Source organism: Megascapheus bottae, chromosome 11, assembly GCF_031878675.1.
Source record: "Megascapheus bottae isolate mThoBot1 chromosome 11, mThoBot2.hap1, whole genome shotgun sequence".
NCBI classification, from domain to species: domain Eukaryota; kingdom Metazoa; phylum Chordata; class Mammalia; order Rodentia; family Geomyidae; genus Megascapheus; species Megascapheus bottae.
Window position 1 is genome coordinate 52,166,620 of NC_143519.1, and position 27,887 is coordinate 52,194,506.

Here is a 27,887-nt window from a genome sequence, read left to right on the forward strand (position 1 = left end):
CATTTATCACAAGGTCATAAAGCCCTATGACTTTTACACCCATGATTTTATAAACCTGAGGACAAGGCCCAGAAGCCCATTGAGGCTGAAAGCAGGTAGCTCATACCAGTCGTCCAGCCTATGCAGGAAAGTATGTGACAATCTTATCTCCAATTAACCACCAAAAGAAGGCCAGAAGTAGAAGTGTGGCTCAAGTGATAGAGTGCTAGCAAACAAAACCTCAGGGACAATGCACAAAGTGCTGAGTTCAAGCCCCAGGACTGGCAAACAGACACACATGAAAAGAAATGTATCCACATGCCAAGGTTGCAAGAGCATGGCTGTCAAAAGTAGGAGTGTCCCATCTCAGCCTATACCGCTGCCACCTGACTCCATGTTGTGGCTGCTTCTTCCATCTCAGAAGGGTCTCAGAGATACCCATGTTGTACAAAAGCATGAGAAAAGGCTGCGTTTCAAGTGGTGATTGTCCTGATTCTGTTTTTGTTTTAGGAACCTTTCACAACCTTCTTCCTCAATGCTAATGATGGAAAATTTGACCATCCAGATCGAACCTTCTCATCCATTGCCAGGTCTTGGAGAACTAGTCAGAGAGACACTTCTGATGTAAAGGTAAGCATTTTTATTTGTTGCTATTAATTAAATCTGAAAAGTCTGTAGGAATTTAGATATTTTAGTTAAATTTAAGTGGGTGTATAAGACATTTTATATGGTAACTTTGTTCCAATCCTGTGCTTCCTCTAATCTTAAAGGAAATAATGTCAAGCATCATAAAAATGTAATTCAGGATTCTTTCAGTTAAAGCATTCTCTTTGTTATTTCAAACAATTCCTACCTAATTTAAATGGAATAATCAGGAGATGGAAAGAAAAGCTCATAAATTGCCTTTCCTGCTGTTCACTCAATATTTGGCCTATTCCATAAAACACAGCGGGAATTGGATTTGACCTTAATGTGTCATACTATTATAGCTAGCCCAGCTTTTGGTTTGTGTAGCCTGGGGCAATTAATAAAGCATTAATGACAAGACCCATTTAAAATGTAGGCTTTTCTGTACAGCCTTACCTTTTACTTGACTGTGCCTGGGGATACTATGCAACAATACACATTATATTAAACTAGCAAATACACATACACAATATTCAGGAACAGCCAGAAAGCAGAGTCATTTTACAGTTGGTACTACTTAACTATTGTTAAACACAAAGGTTTGTTATTCATTTATACAGGCTCTTGTTTTCAGAAAAAAATGAGAAGATTGTATTTGAAAACAATAAAAGGTGTTGAAATGTATTAAATGCACAAAGAAAAATGCATTTTTCATTTTTGCCTTATTTAAGCTTCCTTTTCTTCATGGTAAACTTTTCATAGTCACTCAATATAAAAGTATGTTATCCTTCCACTTAGGATTTTAATCTAACAAAAGGCAGTGGGGTAGGGTAAAGTCAATTTTTGAAACTTGCATATATTCACTTACCTACTGTAAAAAAAATTTTTACATAGCACAATTACATGTTACCATGCTCAAAAGTAAGCAGTATTTTCCCAAGACAGAACACAAAGGAAATGGGACTGAGTGTATTACATTCATATGTGTTACATTTGTTGCTTTCAAAGGTTTTGTGACTATTAATTTATACATACAACTTATTCACATTTAGAAAAAAAGGAAAAAAGGGCTTTTCTACTCATTTAATCTCTAGTGACCCATACTTTTCTTATAAGACATAATTTTTATGAGGAATTAACTGTAAATTTATCCATATGCTTTCATTTTACTAATTTCTCTGTTTCTTAAGGAGTATATATCACTTTGACAATAATACAGGATAGGGAAATCAACAAAATTTCAGTAACTTGAACTAGCCTGTTTATATAAAAGTACTCAGTAAATATTTTGTGTGTGCATTAATCATTCTTATCAATAATTGAAGCTTTTCAGTTACATATATGATTCTTTCTATCAGCAGAGAGGAATATGATATCAAATTATTGCAAATGAAAAGGCCTGTTTACTGTCACTTGACATCAACACAGAAAGAAGATTTCAAGTTAATTCAAACACCCACCCTCATGTGCCTTTTGTCAGGTTGTTTTGTTTGTGTAGGTAAATACAGTTTTTAGATTTTTTTTCTCCCTCCAAAATTCCAGAACTTTATCCATGTTTAGATCACAGGTACTTCATCCAGTTATCTCAGTCTCTTACCATCAGCATCCCGTTACCAGGCTTTTCCCTCTAAATCTTCCCAGCTGTTTTCCTGCTCAGAAGCCATTCAGCAACATTCACATTTTGTTACTAATTGTTCTTCCTGGGCTCCTGGAGTTACATCATTAAGGAAAAGACCAATGTGGCTATCACTAACTTGAGAGGCTTTTTTTGTTTTCCATCCTCAGGCAATCATACAGAAAAAATACATATCCACCGCCCCACTCAGTCTTAATTGGTTCATAAGGAGCTCATTTCCCTGGCTTGACATTACACAGATTGCTCTCATTTTCAGTTCCCTCTGTCACCAACCCAACCCCTCATGTTGTATGATAATATATCTTGAATATCTTGCATTTGGACCTAAGGACCTAGCCTTTTCTTTTTAAAGGGTGCATGCTATATGCATATACAAGAGTTCCTTTATGCAGCTGACAGAGGTTGTCTTTCTGACACTATCAAGCTGCATTGAACACCCTTGTTTGGGCCTCTCTGTGACCCTGTGTGTGGATGGACAGGGTGATTTCTCTTAATGAGACAAATGGCGTAATGTCTATACACATTTTAATTTTTTTTAGATATTCCTAAATCTCATCCCTAAATTTAGTGATGTCCCCCACAACGAGCTGCCTCTATTTAAATTCCACATTATCACTGCTGCTAAAAGTAGTGGAACTATTGATGATTTGGTGAGTGCAAACTGGATTGATTTTGTTTGGGTTTGCAGTTCTTTGAGTAGTGCTCATTTTTTATACATTTATTCACCTGTAAACACATATTTTGCCCACTTTTCAATTGGGTCTTGTATCTTTTCTTTAATGATCTGAAAACAGTATTTGAGATTATAGAAAGTAGTATTGCAAGAGTGATTTTTTTTAGCTTTAGGCTAGTGTGTGTGTGTGTGTACAACAATGAGTTATATGTATATAGAATCAATATTCTTAAATAATTGCTGATTTATCAGGTAAAACTATGTTATTGAGTGTTAATCTTTTACTTTATGTTTAAACCTTAAGTTTTTCTTTTCTTTTGTTTTATTGTCAGGGTAATGTATAGAGGAGTTACAGTTACATTGGTCAAGTAGTGGGTGCATTACTTCTTGCACATTGATACCCTTTTAATGTTTTATTTCTTATCCATAATGGTAACACACCATTTGATCTATTTTTTAAGAAAATGTGTTTTCATTTCCAGAGAAGAAAATCATCTCAGCAGAATCTACTAACTGAGATAATCCTGGGGAGGAAACTAGATGCTTTCATTCTGTCTCTCTCTATTAATGTCAGTCTCTTCCTGTGCTAATGAACGCAAGCTGGGGAAGAAAGACTGTTCTGAAGTGACCCCATAGGAGAAGGGTCTCTGGAGTTGAGACAACCCTGTTAGATTGTACTTCATTTTTATTTTCTTTTGAATTACTTTCTAGCCTAGTCTTTCTAGTGATGACATCCACCTTACCACAGTTCTTATACTAATTTTCCTTAATGCCTTCAAAAGTTGTTATATTACTTTTTGAATAGCTATGTAGATGTCAGTAAAGGTAGCTGTGACAAAATGTCATTAAGGTGACATAGTGTAAATTAATGCAGTTAATGGAGGTGCTTGCCACTGACTCAGTGACCCATTATGCGCTCTGGTGGAATTAATGAATGCCCAGGCATCAATCTTTTAGGGGAAAAAAAGGAATCGGGCTAGAGTTGGCAGCTTTAAAACCTTTCAGTGAATTATATTAGAAAAGTGAAAACGTCTGGGTTGGATTTGATTTCACTAGGAAGCCATAAAATGGTACGCTTTCTCAACAAAATATATTAAACTGAAATGTCAGATTTGATGCAGTAGGTATACAATTATGATAGTGTTAACAGTGGTCTTCTGTCATTCTAAGACATACTTTCAGGTCCAATTTCTTAGCAGCTTGAACTTGTCATAACCTTATAAATTAGAAATTGTATTTGAAGGTATTTTCCTATTTTTGACGGAATGCATATAATGCTATTAACTGAACCAAAGGGTTTTACTATAGCTGTTAAACTAGGAATCACATTTGTAGTCGCAAAATGCCTGTTGCAATATTAATTTTTCCCATTTTTTAAAAAAAATAAGTGTTTTCCCACACTGTCATTTAGGAAATTTAAAACTGCTTGACCTTTCTCCTTAAAGAGAAGCTGATTAACAGCAATTTATCAGTTTGAGAAGTGTAGGCAAAGCAGTAGTTACCTTAAGTAGGCAAACAAGTGTCTACTGTGTGTCCGTAGAAGCACACTACAAGTAGAACCAGCCCAGACTAAGAGAAGACAATACACTCTACTTCCTAGCAAAATGGAGGGCAAAGTCACATATTAAAAGGACTTGGGTACTGGGAAGGATTGGTATGGGCATCTTTGGAAACAATCTACCACAATCTGCATTCCAGTCATAATCCTACATACCTCCTGCATCCAAAATATACAGAACCTGTTGCATACAAATCTCATCTCCTACCATTTCAGGCCTAGAATCTTGTGACTTACGATCTGCACAGAACCACATGCTAAAGTAACACAACATTCCCTAACTCAGAGATGTAGGAACTAAAAAGACAGATTATCCGTCCCATTTTCACGCAGATTACTGTGCTGTCAAGAACAGGTAAATCTCAGCAGATACATCATGTTTAAAGAAGAGAGTGGGAAGGTGGATGGCAATTGCTGGTTCATTGTAATTCTGAAATTCAGCTGGGCACATATGACTAGTGTTCTGGAGTAGGCAGTGTCCTAAGTCGTAGCTGATTCTACTATTTCATCCTGGCTCCCTTTCATTGTTCCTTCTCTTTCATGTTATGTCTTCTGGGATTCAGGTTTTTCCTTATGAATCATTCTTTACAGGAAAGAAAAAGAAATAACCTTGTTTGTGTCTGAGTATCATTTTCTCCTTGCTTCATCACTGTAGGAAGTTGACACCAAGGCCTATTTTGCCCAAGTTGGTTGAGCACCTATGAACTCTTTTGGCTTTTTTTGTGTATCAGATTTAAAATTCAGTCAGAAAGCACTCATATAAATCCTTTTGAGACAAAGATCAAGGGAGATATTGTTTATAACGTCTTTAAGATTTCTAGAATACACTCATGTAGCCACACATATCTATAATCCACTACCTTAAATTTTTCTGAGTTTTGCAGACATGCCCTTGATTGGAGCTTTACACCACAGCTCCATTTTGTTTTCAGTAGATGGGACATGATCCTCACCCTCGACCTCTATCTTTTTTTTTTGCCCTCATATATTTTTATTGTAATTAATAGAAGAGTTACATGATATTTGCCAGATAGATGGTGCATTATCTTTTATGTTAAGAATCTTTTGATGTCTGAAAATATTATCCTAGACGTAAAGATCTCCAAATTCTTTCACAAAAAGCACAGAGTGAGCAGAGTTTCACTCTTTTCCACACCATGATAGCTGGGGAACTTGCTGGACCAGAGAATCCTAGATCATCTGGGGATTGCCAAGGACTGTCTGTCTCTCACATGATTTGTCGAACAAGGGAAGCACCCTATTTAGGTTATATAGGGCCTCAAAGAGGACAAAGTCCATAAATATGTTAAGTATTAGCCTTCCCTGAAAGCCCCAAGTGTTGTTTTGTCATGTTCTCTGTGTGACACAAAGCAGCCTGTATGCAGAAATGTGGAAACAGATTCTGCCCTTTTATGGAGAGGGATGAACAGGGATTGCAGGTGTTATACAAAGGGGTTGAGGAATCATAGGAAATATAACATACAATGTAGAATGATAATGTAGAAATGCTATAGGGAGAAAACAAGTGATCAGTTAAAATGAATTCTATTTTGGTTTATACCATTCTCTTCAAATCTGATTGCACATTTAGGTATAAGCCTGGAAGCTGAAGTGTATATTACTAGATTGGGTGAATATAAATTAGTCTATATAATTGATACAGTAGCTGAGTCATCTGAATTCTCAAAGTGATCAATCACCCTACAAAACTGTAGGAGGGGTTTGGTACTGGATAAACTAAGCAGTAATAATTATAAGCAATATAATTTTTATCTCAAAAAGTGGGTAGTGATTAGCCTCTGAAACCTGTTTTATAATATCAAGCTCTGAAATGCTTCTTGTTTCATGCAACTAACATTCCCACCTACCTTAAGAGTTGATTGCTTTTATCCTGATCATTTTGCAAATCAAGGCATTATTATTTTTCCAGTAGATTACGAAACTTGCCCAGGCTAGCTAGAATTCTTCATTTCAACTCAGCTCTAGTTGATTCTAAGGCCTGATGACAGTGTCTGTCCAGAACTGCTGCCTGAGCCGCCATCTGCACTCCTTTCATCTGTCTCAACAAATGCAATGTGAAAATCAGGGCCATCGGTATTTTCAATCAATATTTCCTGTGTGAGCTTCATAACATGGACATATAGCAATATTTGCTTCATTGTATAATTTTAATTATGTATTTTAATTAACAATTTTAAGTTTAATTGAACTTGGAGCTTGAACTCAGAGCCTCACTCACACCTGGCTTGACTTTTTTGCTCATGGTTGGTGTTTCACCAATGGAATCATATTTTCAGTTCCTTGCTCCATTTTTTAATTTTTTAATTCCACAGATATTTAAAGTCATTTTTATATGTCAGTTACTTTCCCTCCCTCTTTTTATCTTTTTTTTTTAGTACTGGTCCTGGGCTTGGGTTCAGGGCTTGGGTGCTGTCCTTTTATGCTTAAGACTAGCACTCTACCACCTCTTGAATCTCATCTCAACTCTTAGCTTCTTTTGCTTGCTAATAAGATAAGAGTCTTGGGACTTTCCTGCTCAGGCTGGCTTTAAACCATGATCCTCAGTTCAGGGGGGGTTTTTGTAACTAGAATTATAGGCATGAACCACTAGCACCTGGTTGAGTGCCATATTTTTTTTGTCCGTACTGGGGCTTGAACGCTGGGCCTGGGTGCTGTCCTTGAGCTCCTCAACCCCTGTTTTCTGGTGGTTAATTGGAGATAAGAGTCTCATGGACTTTCATGCCCAGGCTAGCTTTGAACCACGATCCTCAGATCTCAGCCTCCTGAGTAGTTAAGAGGAACACTGGTGTGATCCACCAGTGTCTGGCTGAGTGCCATTTTTAATAAGTGAGTGTTAATAACTGAACAAAATAGACAAGATCTGTTCTGGCATGCATTATCCCATAAGGGATATATCATGTGAATTTTAAAAAGAATAGTAATTGTAGATGAAATCAAAACAGTGAAGTCGTATGAATGAGGGGGTTTCTGCTTTAAAAGGCAAAATGGAGAACAGAAGAGCTAGGGACCATATGATTTAAGTGTCTGGTTTAGATATTGACTTTACTACCCATTTGCAGTCAGCTATTAGCAAATTACCCACTTTTTTGCATAAAGGAAACAGTGAGAATACCTAGTTCATGGTGTTTTTATGAAGACTAAATGATATTTTTAATGTTAGAAAGATATTTTTAATGTTAGAAGCACTTGGAATTGCGCCAGTGCTTAGTAAGACATATTAAATGTTCTTTGAACATTGAGTGACCAGAGTTAACATTTATTTTATAAGCTTCTTCTGATGTGAGAACAAAAATGTAACCATTGTTATCCCCTCATACAAAACCAATAGCCTTCAAAGATGGCATTTTCTTATTCTATATTGGGAAACTAAGCAAATCTTTTTCTTTTTATTTATTTTTATCAGTTGTGGAGCTGGAACTCAGGGCCTGGGCATTATCTTGGAGCTTTTTCCCTCAAGGCTAGTGCTCTATCACTTTGAGCCACAATGCTACTTCCAGTTTCCTAGGGAAAAAAAAATACAAGATCTTCAAATCTCAGACTCCTAAGTAGCTTGGATTCCAGGCATGAGCTACTAGAGCCCAACATAAGCAAGCACATTTTTACATAATATAAATGAAAATGTAACTACAAATCAGATGTTACTAATGTACATTAGCATGATAACCTTTAATAAAGTTGTTATTTGAAACAAGATTTTAAAACAATAACTCTGAGATGTGCAAAACTACACATTCTACTGCTTCAACTCTATCTCCCTGGAGTTGTGTGATTGGATTTACCTTTCCCCCTTCAAATACAAGTATATTGTTTTCCACCTGGGACTTCAGGCTCAGACCACTTCATTCACTGATAACTATAGTGTTGTGAAGCTTCTGAAGCCTTGCCAAAAAACCTTGCTTCAGGTGTCCTCATATCTGTTTTAAAATGTATCTGTTCAATGATTATTCCCACCACTGGACGTGGAGAGAGCTTGTCCCTTCAAATACCAAGCCTCTGACAGCTTATGGCCACAGCCTAGTTAACACTCTTAACTCATTTTCTAAATTGCTGTATTGTTGTTTCAAAGGTGATATACAGTGGGGTTATTTTTACATGCATCAGGTAATAAATACATTTTCAATTACATCATCTGTTCCTTCATTTTTGCCTACTGCCTACTTCCCCTCTCCACCCACAGGCAGTATAGTTCACTTTCCTCAGTGACCTGTTCAGCCAATGCACTCCACTACTGCACTTTATTTATTTATTTATTTATTTATTCTACCATTTTTCCTTTGACTCTGGGCCCATCACCCACCCTCCCCCAGAAATACATGTGAACACACCTTATGAAAGGTAAAGAATACAGACTCATTCACAATGAAAAAAAAAAAACCACCTACTTTAAGAAGTCCTTTGTTTCCATATCTTGGGAGTATGTTTCAGTCTGTGTATTTTATATACATCTGAAAAGGCACTTAGCTATTGCACCTTTGTGATTCTCTCCTAAGACTATTCTCTTTTTGTCTCACTGTTTGTGAGTATCTGGAATTCTGTGTAATTTGTCATATCCTGGTGTGTTTTAAGTTAACTTCCATGTATCAGGGAAACAAACCCATCCCTCCATATACAGCTGAACAAGATTTGTTCAAGTTCCATCCATTTTCCTGAAAATGACATTATTTTATTCTTTCTAATGGCTGTGTAAAATTCCATTGTATATAGGTACCACATTTTTTGGATCCACTCATCTATGGTAGAGCTTCTGGATTGTTTCAGTATCTTGACTTTTGTGAATAGTGCAGCAATGAACATAATTGCTCATGTGTCCTTATCATATCCTGGTTCTTGATGCTAAGGCTGGGTCATAGGGAAGATCTATGTTCAGTTTTTTGAGCAACCTCCAGACTGCTTTCCAGAGTGGTTACATTAATTTACAGTCTCGCCAGCAGTGCAGTAGGGTTCCTTTCCCCCCATATTCCACCAACATTTCTTATGGTTAGAATTCAAAATATTGGCCAATCTAACTGGGGTAAGGTGATATCTCAGGGTTGTTTTGATATATATTTCCTTTATGGCCAAGGATGATGAATATTTCTTCATGTATTTCTTTGCCATTCTTATCTCTTCTGAGAAGTCCCTTCTTAGCTCCCTTAACATTTAGTAATTAAATACCCTAATGTGTTCTGAACAGTATTCTAAAGTCTGATAGCATTACTTTTTAGGGCTAGCTCTACTGAGACTATCTTAGAATCACTGTGCCTCAGTCCTGCTCAATCTCTATTGGCAGATTTTTTTTTTAGTCTCACTTTGTCCCTGGTGCAGGCCAGCTCTCAGTGCCTTATTTTCACAGTACTTACATTAAATTGGCACAGGGCCTAGTTCTGCAACCTTGGAACATTTCTTTTCTTTTTGTTTTCCCTTCCGGGGCTGGGGATTGAACTCAGGGCCCCCTGCATACTAAATACACACTATAATGTCAAGCCACATCTCATGCTTTAAAACAAACTTTTGCTAACTTGAATTTAAGTCCATAATGGTCTGAACCTTTTCAATCTAGCTAGAATAAACAATGTAACATTTTTCTTAATCTGTAGAAGTTTCCCCATAAAAAGTGCAGATTTCAAGGTTCATTATTTAACTTTTATTTAATAAAGGTCTTCATTGAGTCTATTTATCTTGAGGCACTCTTCCAGCAATTGGCAGATTCCCCAGAAGATTCCTAGTGATATTAAAATAACTTTGTATCTAATATTTTCAGTAGTTTAATATTTAATGAGCACCTGCTGCATGCAAAGTATAGCACCAAGAGCTATGAGGAATTCATCTCACAGTAACAGCCACACAAAGTAAGGCTTAAAAATTTGCTCTTGCTCAAATTGTTATTAAGTCCTGTGTGTCCTGTGTCTTTATGACTCTAATGTAATGACATTCGGTGAAATTATATTTAGTAGTCAGTACTAACCATGAATTGTATAGGATACTATATCACAATAAGGAATGGGAAAGACTCCATGAAACACTTGTTTAGTGCCAGATAGTGGATGATAAATTGAGAATCTTTGAACTGTTTAAATGAAAAATAAATCCATGTTGCTCTGTCAATGTGGATATGTATCCTTCTCGGTTCCTGAAGACAGAGACATAAGCACATTGGACAGAGCCACAAACAACTGAGAGAAGACAGCAAGACAAATCCTTGACTTATGTGAGTCTGTTACACATAAATCACCTTTAAACCAAGGAACTGCATGAGCATCCCTACACAATAAGAAAAAGAACAGAAGATAACTGTCTTTGTTATGATCCTACATTGAAGTCATCAGTCATTCTGGTTGGATATACCTAAGAGTAGCAATGGTTCTTTCCTCTGTCTTATGATCAGATGGCTCCTTTGCTTATTGATCGACTGTGCCATGCTAACCAGCTCAGACATCAAGTTCATGATAATCATGTAAACAAACACTGCAGAAACATCCTCTAAGTCCTATCCCACCTCAGTCAAGCCACATTATCATTAGCAAATAAACCTATCCATCCATATACAGCTTTTCTGTTTCTCTCTCACATTTAAGTCTTTGAAAATTTGTATTTATTGGAATTCTCTCCCAAACAGTTAATGTTTGGTACAGTTGTCCTGTACATAGTTTTCTGTGAATATGCATTTTCTTCTCAGCATGAGTCATGTAATTTTCCATCACTTCTATACAGGCCTGAACTCCCAACTGTATGCACCTACCCCCCAGCTCATCCTGGCAGTCCTATCCCACGTCATCCCTCCTGTGCCTGATGCTGTTGGTTTTCCTTCTCCCCAAAGGCCATCAATCTACTCTCTCCTCTCTCACCAGCCTTTGTTATGTCACGCAGTTTCTTTCAGTAAAACAAATATGAATATGGCCATATTCTTCTCCAGTTTTTGGTTGCCAATTAGCTTAGCCTTCACAAAACATTCTCTATCATCTGTCTCCGTATGCATCCGCACACACAGCCCATCCTGGACTGCCTCTACTATTCCCTGACCACCATTTCCATCCTCACTCGGTTTATTGGCACTCTCCAATGGTCTTCCTGCCCCTTCCCTGATCTTGTTGTCTGTGCTCCACTCACAGGTATTTCCTCACTTGGTGTAAGTTCCCTGATCTCTCCTCTCTACCCCCTCCTTTCACAGGTATTATGGTTGTGTATTATAGCCATTCATTGATACATAAACCGGGTAGACCATGTAGACATGGTAAGGCCATGGGTTTTCCATTATTTTTTTCAATACCCAGCATAGTGTCTGGAACTCAAAACCTATATTAGATGAATAAATGAATGTTAAGGCAGTTATGATCCCAGAAAGATTTCTGTTTAGATGGTTTACATATATGGGAACTCAGGCTCTTAAAATACTGAGCTCCACTTATCCAGAAAATGCAGTCATTCATGCTCCCAGAATTTGGGAGAAGATGAACATTATGATCTTCTGCTGTAGCTCACAATAAGTGTATCCAAACCCTGTGCACCCAGAGCATTATGATAAGCATCCAATTAGGCTGGAAGGGGCATTATTTTTAGTAGCAGAACGGTGAAGCTGGGCCTCTCCATATGCATTTCTTAGAAAATGAAGAACCAAATCCTTGAGAACTCAAAAATCATATGACTTTATTTTTTTATATGCATCTCTATGGAGATTACAGTAATGAGCCTGGCACAGTGGCTCACACCTGTAATCCAATCCTAGTTACTCAGGAGGCTGAGATCTGAGGATTGCCAGCCCAGGCACTAAAATCTGCGAGACTCTTATCTCCAATTAACCACCAGAAAACCGGAAGTGGTGCTGTGACTCAAGGGGTGGGGTGGTAGCCTTAAGCTGAGGAGCTCAGGGACAGCGCCTGGGCCCACAGTTCAAACCCCACGACTGAACAAAGGGGGAAAAAATAGAGATCCGTAAGATTCAAAATTCAGTTACTATATTGTCAGTGCTGATCAAGTTACACAAATAAATATATTATTCTCTTTAGTGTATAATTTAAAGTCAACTTCACTCTTGTTTTGAAATTTGGGAAAGAATGGCATGAATGGTATACACAAAACTAGGATTGCAGGGGTGATCCATAGCACCTGTCTGACATTTTTTTTTCATGTTTTGCTGCTTTAGTGTTTGTTTTATCCCATTTACTTAAAAAATGCATAAAAATTTTTATGGCCCCTTCGTCTTCTTTAAGTAGTTGTACAAAGTAGTCACCATTTAGCAAAACAGTATATGAATACAATGCATCTTGATCAGTGTCACCCATTTCTACACTTTCACCCATCCTCCCCTATGCACTCCTTCCTTCTACCTCCTTGATTTTGTAAAATACACTTTGGATTATTAACTGCATTCTCCTCTCCATCCATCTATATCTTTCCCCTGGACCCTACTCCACAACCTTTCAAGTACCCATTTCTGGGTGTTTATTTTGTTGAACTTTGAAATTACATTGTTTGAGTTTGCCCTTGAATCTGCCATAGCTCAGAGAATTCATTTGTATACACATGCATACTATCCAACATATTTCTGTAGAAATGGATAGGCTAAATCTAGCTTCCAGATACAAAGAAAACATGCATCTTTTGTTTCCCTGGGCTGACTTACTTCACTTAATGTAATTTTCTAGGTCTTTTCATTTCTTGACAAATGCCAGAATATCATTCTTTCTAATGTATGAGTAAAATTCCACAGCATAAATATACATACATGTGTATATATGTATGTATCCGTATACATACATATATACTCACATATATCACATCAGTTTTCTGCTTTCAGATTTATTCTGAAGCACATTAGCCTCATTACTAGACATTAGGCAAAACACATACAAGTTGGTTATGCCGTACATAGCTATACTAGTAAAACAATTTACCTTTATATCCAATTTATTACTAGCCTATATTTAAGTGGCATTATTCAATATTTAGAAGTAATGATAATATAATGTTATTTTTATTATGTGCAGTAGAAGTTAATAAAATAATTTATTTGGAACCAGTAGTAGAGTGTTGATGTGTATAAAGGCCTTAGGTTTCATCCTCAGCACTGAAAAATAATCTCCCATCAAGTGGTGTGAATAGGCTACACCTGTACCTACCTACTGAGGAGACTGAGATCTAAGGAAGCCAACTGGGGAAGGAAAGCCCATGAGACTCTTATTTCCAATTAACTAACATTAATGCTGGAAGTGGATTTGGGCCTCAAACAATAGAGCTCAGGGACAGTATGCAGACTCTGAGTTAAAGCCACAGATTGGATCAAGTTTCTGTTTTCATCAAGCCAAAAAATAAAAACTGAACTTTTTATAAATGCAGAATTATAATTGTTAGTATAGTATAAAGGGAAAAGACAAAATATTGTGATGTTTAGTAAATACTGTCAACAACCTTCTAAATTTTGAATAGTTCATTAACACTCAGAAAACGTGCTTCATCAACACAGATTTGTTGATACGATATTATAGATTTTATTATTAATGCTATTGTGAAGTAAATATAATTTATGTATCTATATTAATTTGACACAAGGAAAGATCAAAATAGGTAATATTTTAAAATTTAGCTCTTAGAATTTTTCAAGGTAATTATTTAAGAGAAATATTTTCACTTGCCTTCTCAGACTCATAAATCTTGTAAAACTAAGTAAAAAGATTAGATGTACTAAAATATTGTTTTGGGGTAGAGAAAGTGTTTTATGCCATTTCTAGCTAGTAAGGTAAAGGCTAATAATTTTATTCATTGAGTAGTTAAATTTGCTACTTCTTATTCATGACAGGAATTAATTCCAGAGTTCTACTACCTACCTGAGATGTTTGTCAACAGCAACGGCTACCATCTTGGAGTCCGAGAAGATGAAGTAGTGGTAAACGATGTTGATCTTCCTCCTTGGGCTAAAAAACCCGAAGACTTTGTGCGCATAAACAGAATGGTAAGAAAGATTTTTGTCTTGACTCAAGCATTCATCAGAAGTTCAGATCGTCTATAGTTTGGTTGTTAAATATTACAAAGTGTCACTTACCATGTATCTAACAAGGTTAAGGTTTAAAAAAATGAAAGAGAGCAGCTTTACTGTGATGTTGTGACAGCATTTTTGTAGAGTGAATTTCCTTTCCTCGAGACTAATCCATGAATGATAATTCAGTTATGTTTGCTCCCTTAGGAGAAAACAGATCACCATCTGGTGACTGATATCATGTAGTTTAATATGCTTATAATAAATGCCCATTCCTTACTGTCTACTGTAGCCAGTATACCTGCACACTTTTCTCACTCATGAAAATGGTCAAGGTAGGAAAAGAACAACATTTGGAATATGTAGGAAATTAAGCTGGGAAGCATACCTCACGATGTGTGTTTTGGCCTGTAGGAGAAGACACATCTCATAAAATTCTTTTTCAATTTGTATGATAGATGTTTGACATTCCAATAAGAAATATGTAAGTAGAATGGTGGGATGGAGGACGTCTATATATTTTCATATATTCTATCCATGTTTAAGGAGATTCTGATCTGGGTACATTATAGAGTCATGAACCACTTTATCCAACCATCCCTTGTTTGTTTGTTTGTTACCAGTCATGGGCTTGAGCTTAGGGCCTGAGCACTGTCCTTGGACTTTCTCAAGGCTAGAGCTCTACCACTTGAGCCTCAGCACCACTACTGGCTTTTTTTCTATGTATGTGGTACCGAGGAATCAAACCTGGGTCTTCGTGCATGTTAGGCAAGCACTCTACCACTAGGCAAATCTCCTGGCCCCAACCATCCCTTGTGTACTTGATCACTTGGGGAATTATATCAATAAAATTGGTGACCTAAAACATATCCTAACGCTGTTTCATTCACTCTCAAGTTTTTTCCCAAAGGGCTCATAAATCTGTGTTATTGTATTTCTGCAGTTTAGTTTGTTACGAAGCAAAATAAGTTCTACACATTTCAACTATGTTCATGTATTCTTTCCTCTTTTTTTGAAACAACTTGATTTGGGTGCAATTCACATACCATATAATTCATCCTCTGAAAGTTACAAATGTGTCCCAGCCTGCTAAGAGTTATGAAGCCATTACCTGGATCAGTTTTAAAGCATTTTTATCACTCCATAAAGAATCCCCAGACCTGTTAGCACCTCACCCTATTTTTCCCAACTAATCTATTTTCTATCTCTGTTTTCTGTTTCTAAGTCTTCCTTTGATCTCTGTCTGTTTTAAACATTTTTTTTTGCCAGTCCTGGGCTTGAGCTCAGGGCCTGAGCACTGTCCTTGGATTTTCTCAAGGTTAGAGCTCTACCACTTGAGCCTCAGCACCACTTCTGGCTTTTTTCTATGTATGTGGTACCAAGGAATCGAATCTGGGTCTTCGTGCATGCTAGGCAAGCACTTTAATCACTAGGCCAAACTCCTGGCCCATGTCTTAAACATTTTTATAGACAGAATCATACGATATGTGGTTTCTCTCCCACACCTTATCACATTATTTTGAACTTCATTGTTAGTAACATTCACCTTTCTATTTCAGAGCTACATTTTTCTGTTTCTAATATTCAACTTTCAATAGGTTTTGCTTAGCAAGATTGTTGCTGATGTAATAGACCCATATTTTATAATACCATATTGGCAGGCAATTTACAATCTAGCCCCCTCCTCCTTTGAGGGTTTATGTCATATAACATACATGTTTTACCATGAACAGTTTAAGTAATACATACTCTTCACATCTCTACTAGCTATTAGAATTGATTATCCATTAATACATCATCAGTATATACTTGAATATCTGGCATGGTTGTAATGGAATGTAAAGTAGAATATATACTGTCAACATTAGGACACCAGATTTACTGGAAGCATTCTATATGTCATTGTCTTTGTGTCACATCATATCAGTGTATCTTCAAATCTAGAACCATGCCTGTGACATTGCACATGGCGGAAACATTTGACTAGTCCATTCCAGTTCAAAGAAATGAATCCTTCACTTAGGCAAGCAAACTAGTCAGGATTGTTGGACAGAGTTTTTGTTGCTTATGCTATTGAAGAGAAGTTCTCACATGGGTATTATAATAATAAGTGCCTCTGCCTTTGTCAAGCAGTAAGCCAGGCACTTGACTTTTTTCTAATGTTCTTAAGTTGTCCCTGTTTACAGTTGAGAAACTCAAGGACCAGAGGTGTTTAATAATTTACCCATGGCAATGCAGTTAGTATAGACTTTAGATTCAAGTACAGAAAGGAATTTAACTCCCCAGCCATAACTTTTTCAGGATACCAGTTGTCTCTGCTATCCATGTGAGATTATTGAAGCTTCACTTTTAGGTTTATAGATGCCATTTATGATTTTCTTTATTCCCTTTATTAACATTATGGAAGCTATTGATGCTGATCATCCACAGCAAAAAATTGGAAGGTCACTGATCTTAACACGCATGAGGGAAAAGAGAGTAATTATCAGGATTATATACGGGACACTTCACACTTGTTATTTTGGTAGATCGTGATAAAGGTCTTTCGGAGGTTTACTTAAGCAAAATTCAATTGATTGTGTACTATGAAATGTACATGATACTTTGTAGACTCTTGGACATGCAGTAAATGCATACAAAATGTATAGGAGGTCTTTTTTCCCCACTTCTAGAACAAGGCTGTATTTCCACAAGGAGCTTAATATTCTCGGTTGCATTCATTCTGTGAAGTGTGTAAAAGATTAAAAGGCTGAAAAGAAAATTTATGATGAGGGGAAATGTCACTGAACTGTAGGGCATGACCTATGCTTCAAAAACTGGGCAATTGGCCCCTCACTTGTACCACTTATCCTATTTTATCTTACATATATAGAAGGGGTTACATTGTCTTAACTTCAATGAGAAAAGCACAGGCAACTTGGCTGTCATCTTTTCTAGAAATAGTCATCCAAGAACATTTTTTCACTAGAATTATTTGTTTCTCCCTTAGTTTTGCGAGGAACCCCTTAATCTTGCATTAACAATATGAAACCTCAGACACAAACAGGATAATGAAGTATTTCAAGTAATCCACAGTTATAATAAATTATTACTGAAAATAAATTCTAGGCAGAATTCACCACATAAAAATTAATCTATAAATTGATTAACCAGATTAAAACTCCAATATATACCACTACATTAGAATGCGTGCAGAAAAAAAAATGATTCCAAATACAGATGAAGATTCAGTGACTGAGATTTCATTCCTACTGCTGGTAAAAACAGCTCACTAATTTCTTTTTCTTCTTCTTTTTTTTTTTGCCTCTCATGGGGCTTGAACTCAAGGTCTAAGCACTGTCGTTGGACTCCCAGTCCCTCACCAATTTCTTATGGTCAAATACACACTAACTGGGGAGTTTTGCCTAGTGGTAGAGTGCTTGCCTAACATGCACGAAGACCCAGGTTCGATTTCTTGGTACCACACACATGGTAAAAGCCAGAAGTGGTGCTGTGGCTCACGTGGTAGAGCACTAACCTTGAGAAAGCCCAAGAACAGTGCTCAGGCACTGAGTTCAAGCCAGGACTAGCAAAACACACACACACACACACACACACACACACACACACACACACATACATGCATTAATCATACAGCCTAGCAATCCCACAGCTTGATATTGACCCAAGAAAAAGCACTGAACCTCATACAAATACAGAAATATTTCAAGTGGCTCTGTTTATTTTCCTTTAAAAATCAGAAACCACCCACATATACTTCACCTGATGAAGAGAAAATGGTAAGAGCAAGTAACTACCAAAAAAATGAACAAAGTGTAATTTAGTGATATTTACTGAGTATGTGTAACATGTTATATATTATTATTATATGATATATTATATGGCATAATATGTTGTATTATATATGCTATATAATTACATAAATATATATCATGTATGATATAAAATATATATTATAAAATATATATATCAAAGATGAATTTTAGAACATTTCCATCTCCCCCAGAAGAGATTTCTTGCCCAATTCAAGCTAGAGGCAACCTGAAATTTATTTTTTACTTCTATAGTTTGTCTTTCCTGGATATTTCATGCAAAAGAATCATATATTATGTGTTTATTTGGGTTTTGCTTCTTTTACTTAACATGACTTTGAGACTCATACATAGGCCAGCCAGCATGCATCAGAACTTCGTTCTACTTTTTTACATGGTAGTACTCCACTGTACAAAATATCACATTTTTTCAGTCAGTGAACATTCCAGTTATTTCTACTCCTTAGCTAATCTGATTCTGCTATAAGTAATCACATACAAATTGCTGTGTGAATGTAGCTTTACATTTCTTTAAAGGAATTGTAGTTAATTTATATTTTACTTTTTAATAAAGTACTATCTTCCAAACTGCTTTATCTACTGTTCCTGCCCACAGTATAGGACAGTTTCAGATCCTCCATTTCTTCACCACCACTGATTACTGTGATTTTTGTTATTATAACAAAAAGCAATATCTTTTTATAATTTTAATAGCTTTAGTTACTAATGATGTTGAGCACACATGTGTTTATTAGATATTAATGCATTTAGATATATTTTAATAAAATATACTAGTGATTCATTATAGACACAAAGCCTTATATTCCTTATTATATTGTTTATTTTTAATCGTTTTACTTATGTGCATAAATGAAGTAAGAGGCAGTTATGGGCCGGGAGTTTAGCCTCGTGGTAGAGTGCTGGCCTAGCATACACGAAAACCCGGGTTCAATTCTTTGATACCATGTACATAGAAAAAGGCCAGAAATGGTGCTGTGGCTCAAATGGTAGAGCTCTAGCTTTGAGAAAGCCCAAGAACAATGCTCAGGCCCTGAGTTCAAGGCCCACGACTGACAAAAAAAAAAAAAGAAAAGAAAAAAGAAAAAGAAGGCAGTTACGATTCTAAAGCCAAATCTTCAGGGGGCATCATATAGACTATTCTGAACTTAAGGAATGCTAGTACGGATAAGAAACCATCAACTAATTTGTATTATAATAAACTGAGCTAGTAAAGGCATGTGTTCTTGATTAAATTGATAGAAAAACTCCAATACTTTCAGCTAGTAAAGTAGGGTAAGTAATATGATCCAAGCAAGTACATTTTTTCAGATACTCAAAATTTCAGGTTTTCTGTAATATTTGTTTCGGACGTGAAACTTGAATTCTGGGCTTGTACACCATCCCTGAGCTTCTTTTGCTAAAGGCTGGAGCTCTACTACTTGAGACACAGCTCCACTTCCAGCTTGTTCTGTGGTTAATTGGAGATGAGCGTCTCATGGACTTCCCTTCCCGGCTTGCTTCAAACCATGATCAGCTGATTTCAGCCCCTGCCCCCCACCCCCCCGCCCCAAGTAACTAGGCTTACAGGCATGAGCCAGCAGCACTTAGAAGGACTTTTTTAAATTAACATTGTAATCGTTATCTTTCTAAAATGTATTGCCATGTTTCCCTATCTTTCTGTATAGAAGCTGGTCTATTCTTCTCCTTAAAATAATCCGTGCTAGGAAGTGGCCCTGTGGCTCAAAGTGGTAGATCGCTAGCCTTGAGCTGAAGAGCCAGGGACAGTGCCCCATGACCAGAAAAAAAAAATCAGTTCTAAAGCCAAGCACTGGTGGTTTCTGCCTGTGATTCTAGCTGGTCAGGATGGTGGTTCAGAGCCAGCCCAAGCAAACAAATCTGAGAGACTTTTATTTCTAGCTACACATCAAAGAGCCTTAAGGTGTGGGAGTGATGGAGTGCTACCCTTCAGCAAAAATAGCTAATAAACAAGACTGTGAGGCCCTGAGGTCAAGCTCTAGTTCTGACATACACAAAAAGTGAAAAATCAGTTCTGTTTTCCTTAATACTCACTACTTGGTGAAGTGACAAAATTTTGTACCAATTCATTTTCTGTTTTCTTCTTAAGATTGTTTAGTTGTCACCACAATTCTTCAATAGTCATCAGCCATGCAGATTTCATTTTGTTGTTTATAATAACTAAACTAGATATAATAACTAAAAAGTAGATATCAGATCTTCACGCTGAAGAAAAATTTGTCACTCGAGTTCCAAGCAAATCCCCAGAGGAAAGGTTGACTTCATGGCTGTGCCAGCTAGTGACCTCAGCTTTTACTTGTGCTTTATTGCTATTGTCTGATGGTCTTCAGATTTGGAAATTGTGTATTGAAAGATGAAATGACAAAAAAAATTTCTTAGTAAGTAAAATGTTACTATAGACTACTCAGTTTACATCTCTTACCCTCCATCAACACTGCCTGTCACTAACACTCCTCCTTGCGGTCTGTGTTCATTTTTCCCCTCATCTGTCCAGGATCGACTGCTGACAACTATTACAAATCATAGTGCTTTACCTCAAGCCTCAGTAATACTCCTGACTATTATCCAATACTCCTGAGGGTTATCCAATATTTTTCTTCCAATACTATTATCAGTCCAAGTACTGACTTCTGTTCACATACTTCTTGTCTTTATATATTGTAGTTTGTCTTTTTAACAGTTCAGTAATTCTTAGAAGACTTTAAAATAGTCCTCCCAATGTAGTATCCTTTAAAAACATATTTATCAAGCGGTATATGTGGCACATGTGTATCTAAGGACTGTGTGTAGGTTGGTAAAGTCACTTTTTCTCAAAGATTTGCTCCTACATGTTCAAAGCAATTAAGTTTTACAACTGAGATAGATGCCTATCCTCTAAAAATATAAAACATTTTTAGAAATAGTTCATTTTTATTATAAGTATTACATTTCAACTTATATTCATGAAGAAATTGAAGAAGCTAGGCACTGGGGTTTTGCTTTATTCTTTTTTCCATATATTTTTTTATTGTAATTAATAAAAGGGTTTTGTTACATTCGCCAGATGGAAGGTGCATTACTTCACATACATTGATACCCTTTCTCATGTCTTGGTCCCCATTGCTCTTCTCCCCACCCCCACCCTCATCTTGTTTTCCCCCCTTTCCTATCCAATTTCAAATAACCAAATACGCATATATCCAATATATCAGATAACAAAGTGAAATACTGTAACAATATGAGATAACCAAGGGACAGCAAAAGAGATGAGAGATACCATAGTACCTTAAGAACAACTATCACTCTTTATATGGCTTTTGTTTCTATATCCTAGACGTCCTTTCATTTAGCGTCATGCTGTATGGCCTTATGTATCTAGGTTTTGCTCTATTGCAAATCACTGCTAGAAGAGTCCAAGGTTTCTACTGATTATGGCAAATGAGGGAAACCTTTGAGCCTCAGTTCCTTTGAGTCTGGCTTACTTCACTTAATATGATCTTTTCTAAGCCTTTCCATTTCCCAACAAATGGGGCAATGTCATTCTTTCTGACAGCAGCATAGAATTCCATTGTGTATATACACCACATCTTGTTGATCCACTCATCAACTGAGGGACATCTAGGTTGGTTCCATATCTTTGCTATGGTAAATAGTGCTGCAATGAACATTGTTGTGCTAGTGGATTTAGTATGTCCTTGTTTCTGGACGGTTGGGTAAATGCCAAGTAGTGGAATTGCTGGGCCATAGGGGAGCTCTATGTTTAGTCTTTTGAGGAACTGCCAAACTGCTTTCCATAGTGGTTGACCGAGTTTGTATTCCCACCAGCAACTAAACCACATCCTGTTATCTCATTAGTGATTAGAGAAAGGCTTGTGAACTAAGTCTTCACTCAATATACTAAAAGACTATCTGACGAAACTGCACTGTCCAGGCCATGGCTGTCTATATCACCACAAACAGTGCCAGGTTAAGTAGATGGTATACAGGAAATTGCCTAGAACTTTGGAAGCATTTCTTCTTTCTGCCTTCAGCTGATCTTTCTAGAACGATCTTGACAGGACTACAAGGAAAAACTCCTGTGTATCAGCAGGGTACAGGTTGTCTGTGATAACCTTTGTTTGCCTCAGAGTTAGAGTTAAAAGACAAACCCAGAATGCTGCCTCTGGGAACAACCATGGCTGCAGAGCTACAAAAAGACAGCTCATCCAATGTGGCCATGTCTCCAGAGATACTATTCTTAATGTTTCTTGAATTTGAAATTATTCAGGACAGAAAATGCTCCCTCCAGCTTTTGGTCAGTTTTTCCATACTGCTGCTGCATTTCGGTCTGATACAGGATGTCTTTTGTTCCTTCATGAGATCGGTATGACGATGAATACAACCACCATTTTTCAATACTGTCTTGTAACTTTAAACCTTGCTACCTTTTACTGGCTGGGAGTTGGTGTAAGATTTAGTTCCTCTAAATAGATTCAGAGAAAATTTGCTCTGGTATATTTATAATTTGGACTGGGATTATCCTTAGTTATTTGCAGGAGTTCTTTATAATGAGCCTCAAGTGTAAAATGAAAATGTCAAATATCTCAAAGAAATGACATTCACAGTGGTAAAAAGCCTTCATCTCTTTGAACAGATTAGTATTCTGTATCTGTGAGCACCCCTCCTTCTTCTTTCAAGCTGTCATTAAGAAATTCAAGGCAAAAAAGACAAAATAGTATGAAAGGGACGATACCATTATTTCTAAATGTTCCAGTTCATTATCCCATGCCAATAACCGATCAGGTGTTTACAACTTTGTTAGCAGCCTCTGTGTGTCTACAAACTAATCTCCTATTCTAACTTGTAAAAATGAAATCGTACTTTGATCTTTAGATTACTGCATTAATTTACAGCATATTAATGATACAGAATATTGATTTTGAGTATAACGTTTTTGTGTATATTTATATTGTAACTTGTAATATTTACCTCTAACCAAGTATGTTGGGTTTTGAATGATGCATTTCTTTGACTCATTGATGTTGTTAGTATTTTTGCTTACGTGTGGACAGGAAAATATAGAATGGATCAGAATTGTTTATACTTTATAAATACAATGATGAAAATTAATTATTTCACTGAAGAAGTGTGAAATTCAAATTTTAGTCTCATTAGAAAACATGGGAAAATTATATAGTCAGTGGTAATAGACAATCTACTAAATTCTATGTGCATTGAGTTTGAATATCAAGAATTGTTTAATTTATTTTTAAACATCCCGGCTTATCATGAGTGACTTACTCCTGAAACATTAGTAAAGCATTGTGTGAGGATTGTGTTCAGTTCTAACATGATTATAATCTGACCTCCTGACAAAGGGCAGAACTAGAAAGTATCTCTGATAACATTACCCTAATGCTAGGTTCATCAATCATAATCGACCTTTTAAAAATTTGTTTTAGAAAAAAGCCCTTTATGGATGTGCACTGACAATCTCATACAGCCCCCAGCCCAGCCGATAACTAAAGCTTTTAGACAAAATGCTTAACGTTATCTGCAGCATATGCCTGAAATTCAAGTTAGTATGTCTTTCTTTTCATTGTCATGTATCTTTTAGAAACATTTCATATTTTAAAGAAAACATCTATTTTATAGTAAGTAACAGTTTGAATTTAGGATATATTCCCAAGTCTCTTCTCCCTCAAAAAACAGCCACCTTTCTATAAAAAAAAAGTAGTTAAGTAGCCATGTATGTTTTACACCCATAATCCTTGTTACTTAGGAATCTGATAACTGAAGATCACAGTTCAAACCTTCTCCAGGCAAAGAAACCTGAGAGACTCTTGTCTTGAATTAACCACCAAAAAACACTAAGCAGAACTGTGACTCAAGTGGTAAAGTACTAGCTTTGAGCACAAACATGCAGAACCAGTGCCCAGCCCTAAGTTTATAGCCCCAGGATATCAGAAGGGAGGGAGGGAGGGATGGAAGGAGGGAGGGAGGGAGGGAGGAAGGGAGGGAAGGAGGGAGGGAGAGAGTAGAAAAGAGAAACGAAAAAGAAAGAGAAAGTAATGATAACATTCATGCATTTTGACAGGCAACTACTGAGGGTTCCATACACTGTTTTCCATCCTTGAAAAATATCAGTGAACAAACAAGGATCTCTGCTCTTGGTGAATTTATTTCAGTCAAGAGAGACAAGCATTAAGTTAGCCAGGTACTGATGGCTCACACCTGTAATCCTGGTTATTTACAATGATGAATGTGGTGAAAGAAACAATGTACTCTCAAATGGATATTGGTGATCTGGAAGCTCTTTGTACAGCTATTTAGTGATTAAAAAATAATAATCCAGTGAATTACAGTTCTAAGTTAGCCCAGGCAGAGAAAACTGCACCTCCAAAATAGGCACCAAAAAAAGCAAGCTGGAGGAATGGCTCAAGTGGCAGAGTACAAACTGAGTGAGCAAACAGGGCATGCAGGAGCAGCTGGATCAGTTATTGATATGGGTTAAAGAACTGGAACATTTGGAAGTCAATCCACAGTACTGCCAGAGAAAGACAGAATGAAGATAAATTCAATAAACAAATAAGAGAAATATTTAATTTATTAGAAGATGATCATCCTGTGGGGAAAAGAGGGTTGTTCCAGCCTTTCTGTGAAGGTGAAATTTGAGCAAAGGCCTGGAGGTGAGGAAGTGAGGCAATGGACGGTGTTGGGAAAGAGCTGGCAGAGAGGATATCTCAAGCACATGCTCATAAGAAGGAAATCAGTAGGCAAGGGTAGAGTGAATGATTAAAAAGGACTGGGCAGAGATGGAGGGGCTCATCACCTGGACACTAAGACCATTATGGGCCTGTCACTTAACACAGTAACATTATTACATACAAACCCTGTGAAACCAGTTTTCATATGAACTGGACAGTGCTGCACAGGAATGGGTTTAGAATACTGCTTATTAATACTTCACAGCTTCAAAAGTCCAATGTGACTCCTCGAGAGTGAGCCAGGGTTCTATGGCCCAGGAATACTGTTATACAAAATAAAACCTCTAATCAGAGGTGACTGAGGTCCAGTCTCCCTTCTGCTCTAAATTAACCTGAATGATATAGAGAGCCATCAGTGTTTTGAACAGAAGAGTAAAATGATAACAACATTTTTATTTAAAACAATTCCATCATTGAAATTATAATGACAAAAATTCAGCAAAGTCATGATAAAAGCAACCATAGACACTACAAAGGTAGAATTATGATTTTTTGATTCTTTTTGCTTCAATAATTGCAACTCTGCTTGGAAATGTTTTATTTCCAAAACATATTATTGAGATAATAGAGAAGACGGTGACAATGTGTTTATTCTAATATAGAGGATATATGAATTAAAACTCACAAAGAATTCAGGAAAAATATTCTCTCCTCACAGTTCATGTCAGTAGCCTAATATTCCTTTTCCATAAATTTTAAGAGAGGTTTTATCTCTAATCTATTAGAGAAAGAATTCTCCAGCATCTAACTCCCATGGGACAAAATGGAAATTAGAATTAGATAAGTATTATCCATCTCAGAGATACCCTCTCTCGTTTCAGTATCAGTCTTTACTTCCTTCCCCAAGATCCCTAGGGTAGAGTTACGAATTGGGAATTGGTTTATCTCAGTTTAAAGCAATTGCTTCTGCTTTTAGATATGTGAGTAGATGGTAAAGAAAGCTATTAGACCATTGTAACAGGAATAGCTTAGCAATCAAGTAAACTTTTATATTTTTCAATTTTAAGTATTATACTAGAATCTTATTTCCAAGTCCAAAATGAATTTGTTTATGAAAATTCAGCTCTGAAGAAGAACAAATGAGTACATATCGTGTATTTAGTACCAGATTAGTATTACTTCAGCATTTTATATTCTAATTATGTGTTAGCTAATATTCAGTGTTTAGATTGCATTTGACTTAGAACCATATTTAGCTTTTACATGTTGCAAACTAGATTTTCTTTTTCTCTGCACAAGACCAGCAAGACAAAAAAATCTGTGAGATTTTATTAGCTTAGCTTCTACTTCCTTATTTCTGTCATTTAATTGTACAACAAAAAAGAAAAAAATATAGCTATTTACCTACAATTATCAGTTAATCATCCTGCTTCTATTATGTAGCCAATATTGTACCTAGATATAATAAACTAATATATGATAAAAAAAATTACATAAGTATGTATAATGCAAAAAGTCCAGGCTTTGTTAAAGTTTATTTTGAATTAAGCAATTTTAACATTGAGATGAAACAAATAGATACTGGGCAAAATGAAAAATATGCCAAATGGAGACTTTTGTAAGCCTTCAAGCAATTCAGTAAAATTTTCCTATAACCCTAGAAAATTTACAGCCTATATTACCTTTTAAGTAAATCCCTCCACGAATCTCAAAAGACTGTATATTCATTTCTGTTTTTTCTCTCCTTTTCCCCTCTTTTTTTTCCTTTTCTTCCTCTCCCCCATCTCCTTCTTTCCCCTTCTCTCTATCTCTCCCTCTCTCCCTCCTTGAACTCAAGGCCTCATATTCTCATTTGGCTTTTTCACTCATAGTTGGCACTCTATCATTTGATAGCCATACCTTCGGTTCAGTTTTTTTTCCTCTTGTCAATTAGAGACAAAGGTCTTATGGATTCTGCTTCAGTTGGCTTGGAATTGTGATCCTCAGATTTCACCTTCCTGAATCTGCAAATATATATTTAAATATGTGTGTATTCAAGTAGAAAGATGACACCAATACATCATTCTGGAAAGCTTTATTTAGTATGCAATATTAATATATAAATCATATGGTAATTACTATATAAAAAGTAACACTTTGTACTTCTACCACATATGCTTGTAAGTAGATTTTAGATGGATTAAAATGTGGAAAATATATCCCCTAATGTAAAGCTAATGGCTGGAAATATAAAAAGCTGTATTTGTCACATCAAAAACCTTAAGAATATAACCATTTAAAATTATTCATCAGCTATTTCAAAATTAGAAATTGCTATTCAATGAGGAGCATGGGCGAAGTAAATATATATATATATATATATATATATGATAGGTTTAAAAAAGTCATTAGCAATGTCTTAAACCAGTAAGGAGGAACTGTTGCTTAAAATATTTAGAGAATTTTCACAAGTCAACAACATAAAGAGAGAAACTTTCATTTAAAAAATGTGCAGAGGCAGAAAGAACAGCGCAGGAGGAATTTCAATACCAAACTTTAGACTCAATTACAGAGCTATAATTATCAAAACAGCTTGGTACTGGCACAAGAACAGGCCTGAAGACCAATGGAATAGAACTGAAGACCCAGATATGAAACCACAGACCTATGGCCACCTAATCTTTAACAAGGGAACCAAAAAAATAGAATGGAAGAAAGATAGCCTCTTCAACAAGTGGTGCTGGCAGAACTGGTTAAGCACGTGCAGAAAACTAAAGTTGGATCCTTCTTTGTCACCTTGAACTAGAATTAACTCCAAATAGATCAAAGACCTGGAGGTAAAAGCCGACACTCTGAAAACTTTACAAGAAGGAATAGGAGATACACTAGACCTCCTTGGCACAGGTCGAAACTTTCTTAATAAGGACCAAGAATCACAACAAATCAGAGAAA

At 36.4% G+C, this 27,887-nt stretch overlaps 1 protein-coding gene across 7 annotated transcripts in view; it reads left to right on the forward strand.

Annotated features, from left to right (window-relative positions):
• Nbea (neurobeachin) overlaps positions 1 to 27,887 on the forward strand; it is a 496,782-nt gene that overhangs the window by 425,587 nt on the left and 43,308 nt on the right. For all 7 annotated transcript variants that reach the window (XM_090342258.1, XM_090342251.1, XM_090342252.1 and 4 more), the window contains 2 exons: positions 490 to 609; positions 14,267 to 14,419. In XM_090342258.1, coding sequence (XP_090198384.1) covers positions 490 to 609; positions 14,267 to 14,419 — 273 coding nt within the window. The remainder of the gene's footprint in view (positions 1 to 489; positions 610 to 14,266; positions 14,420 to 27,887) is intronic.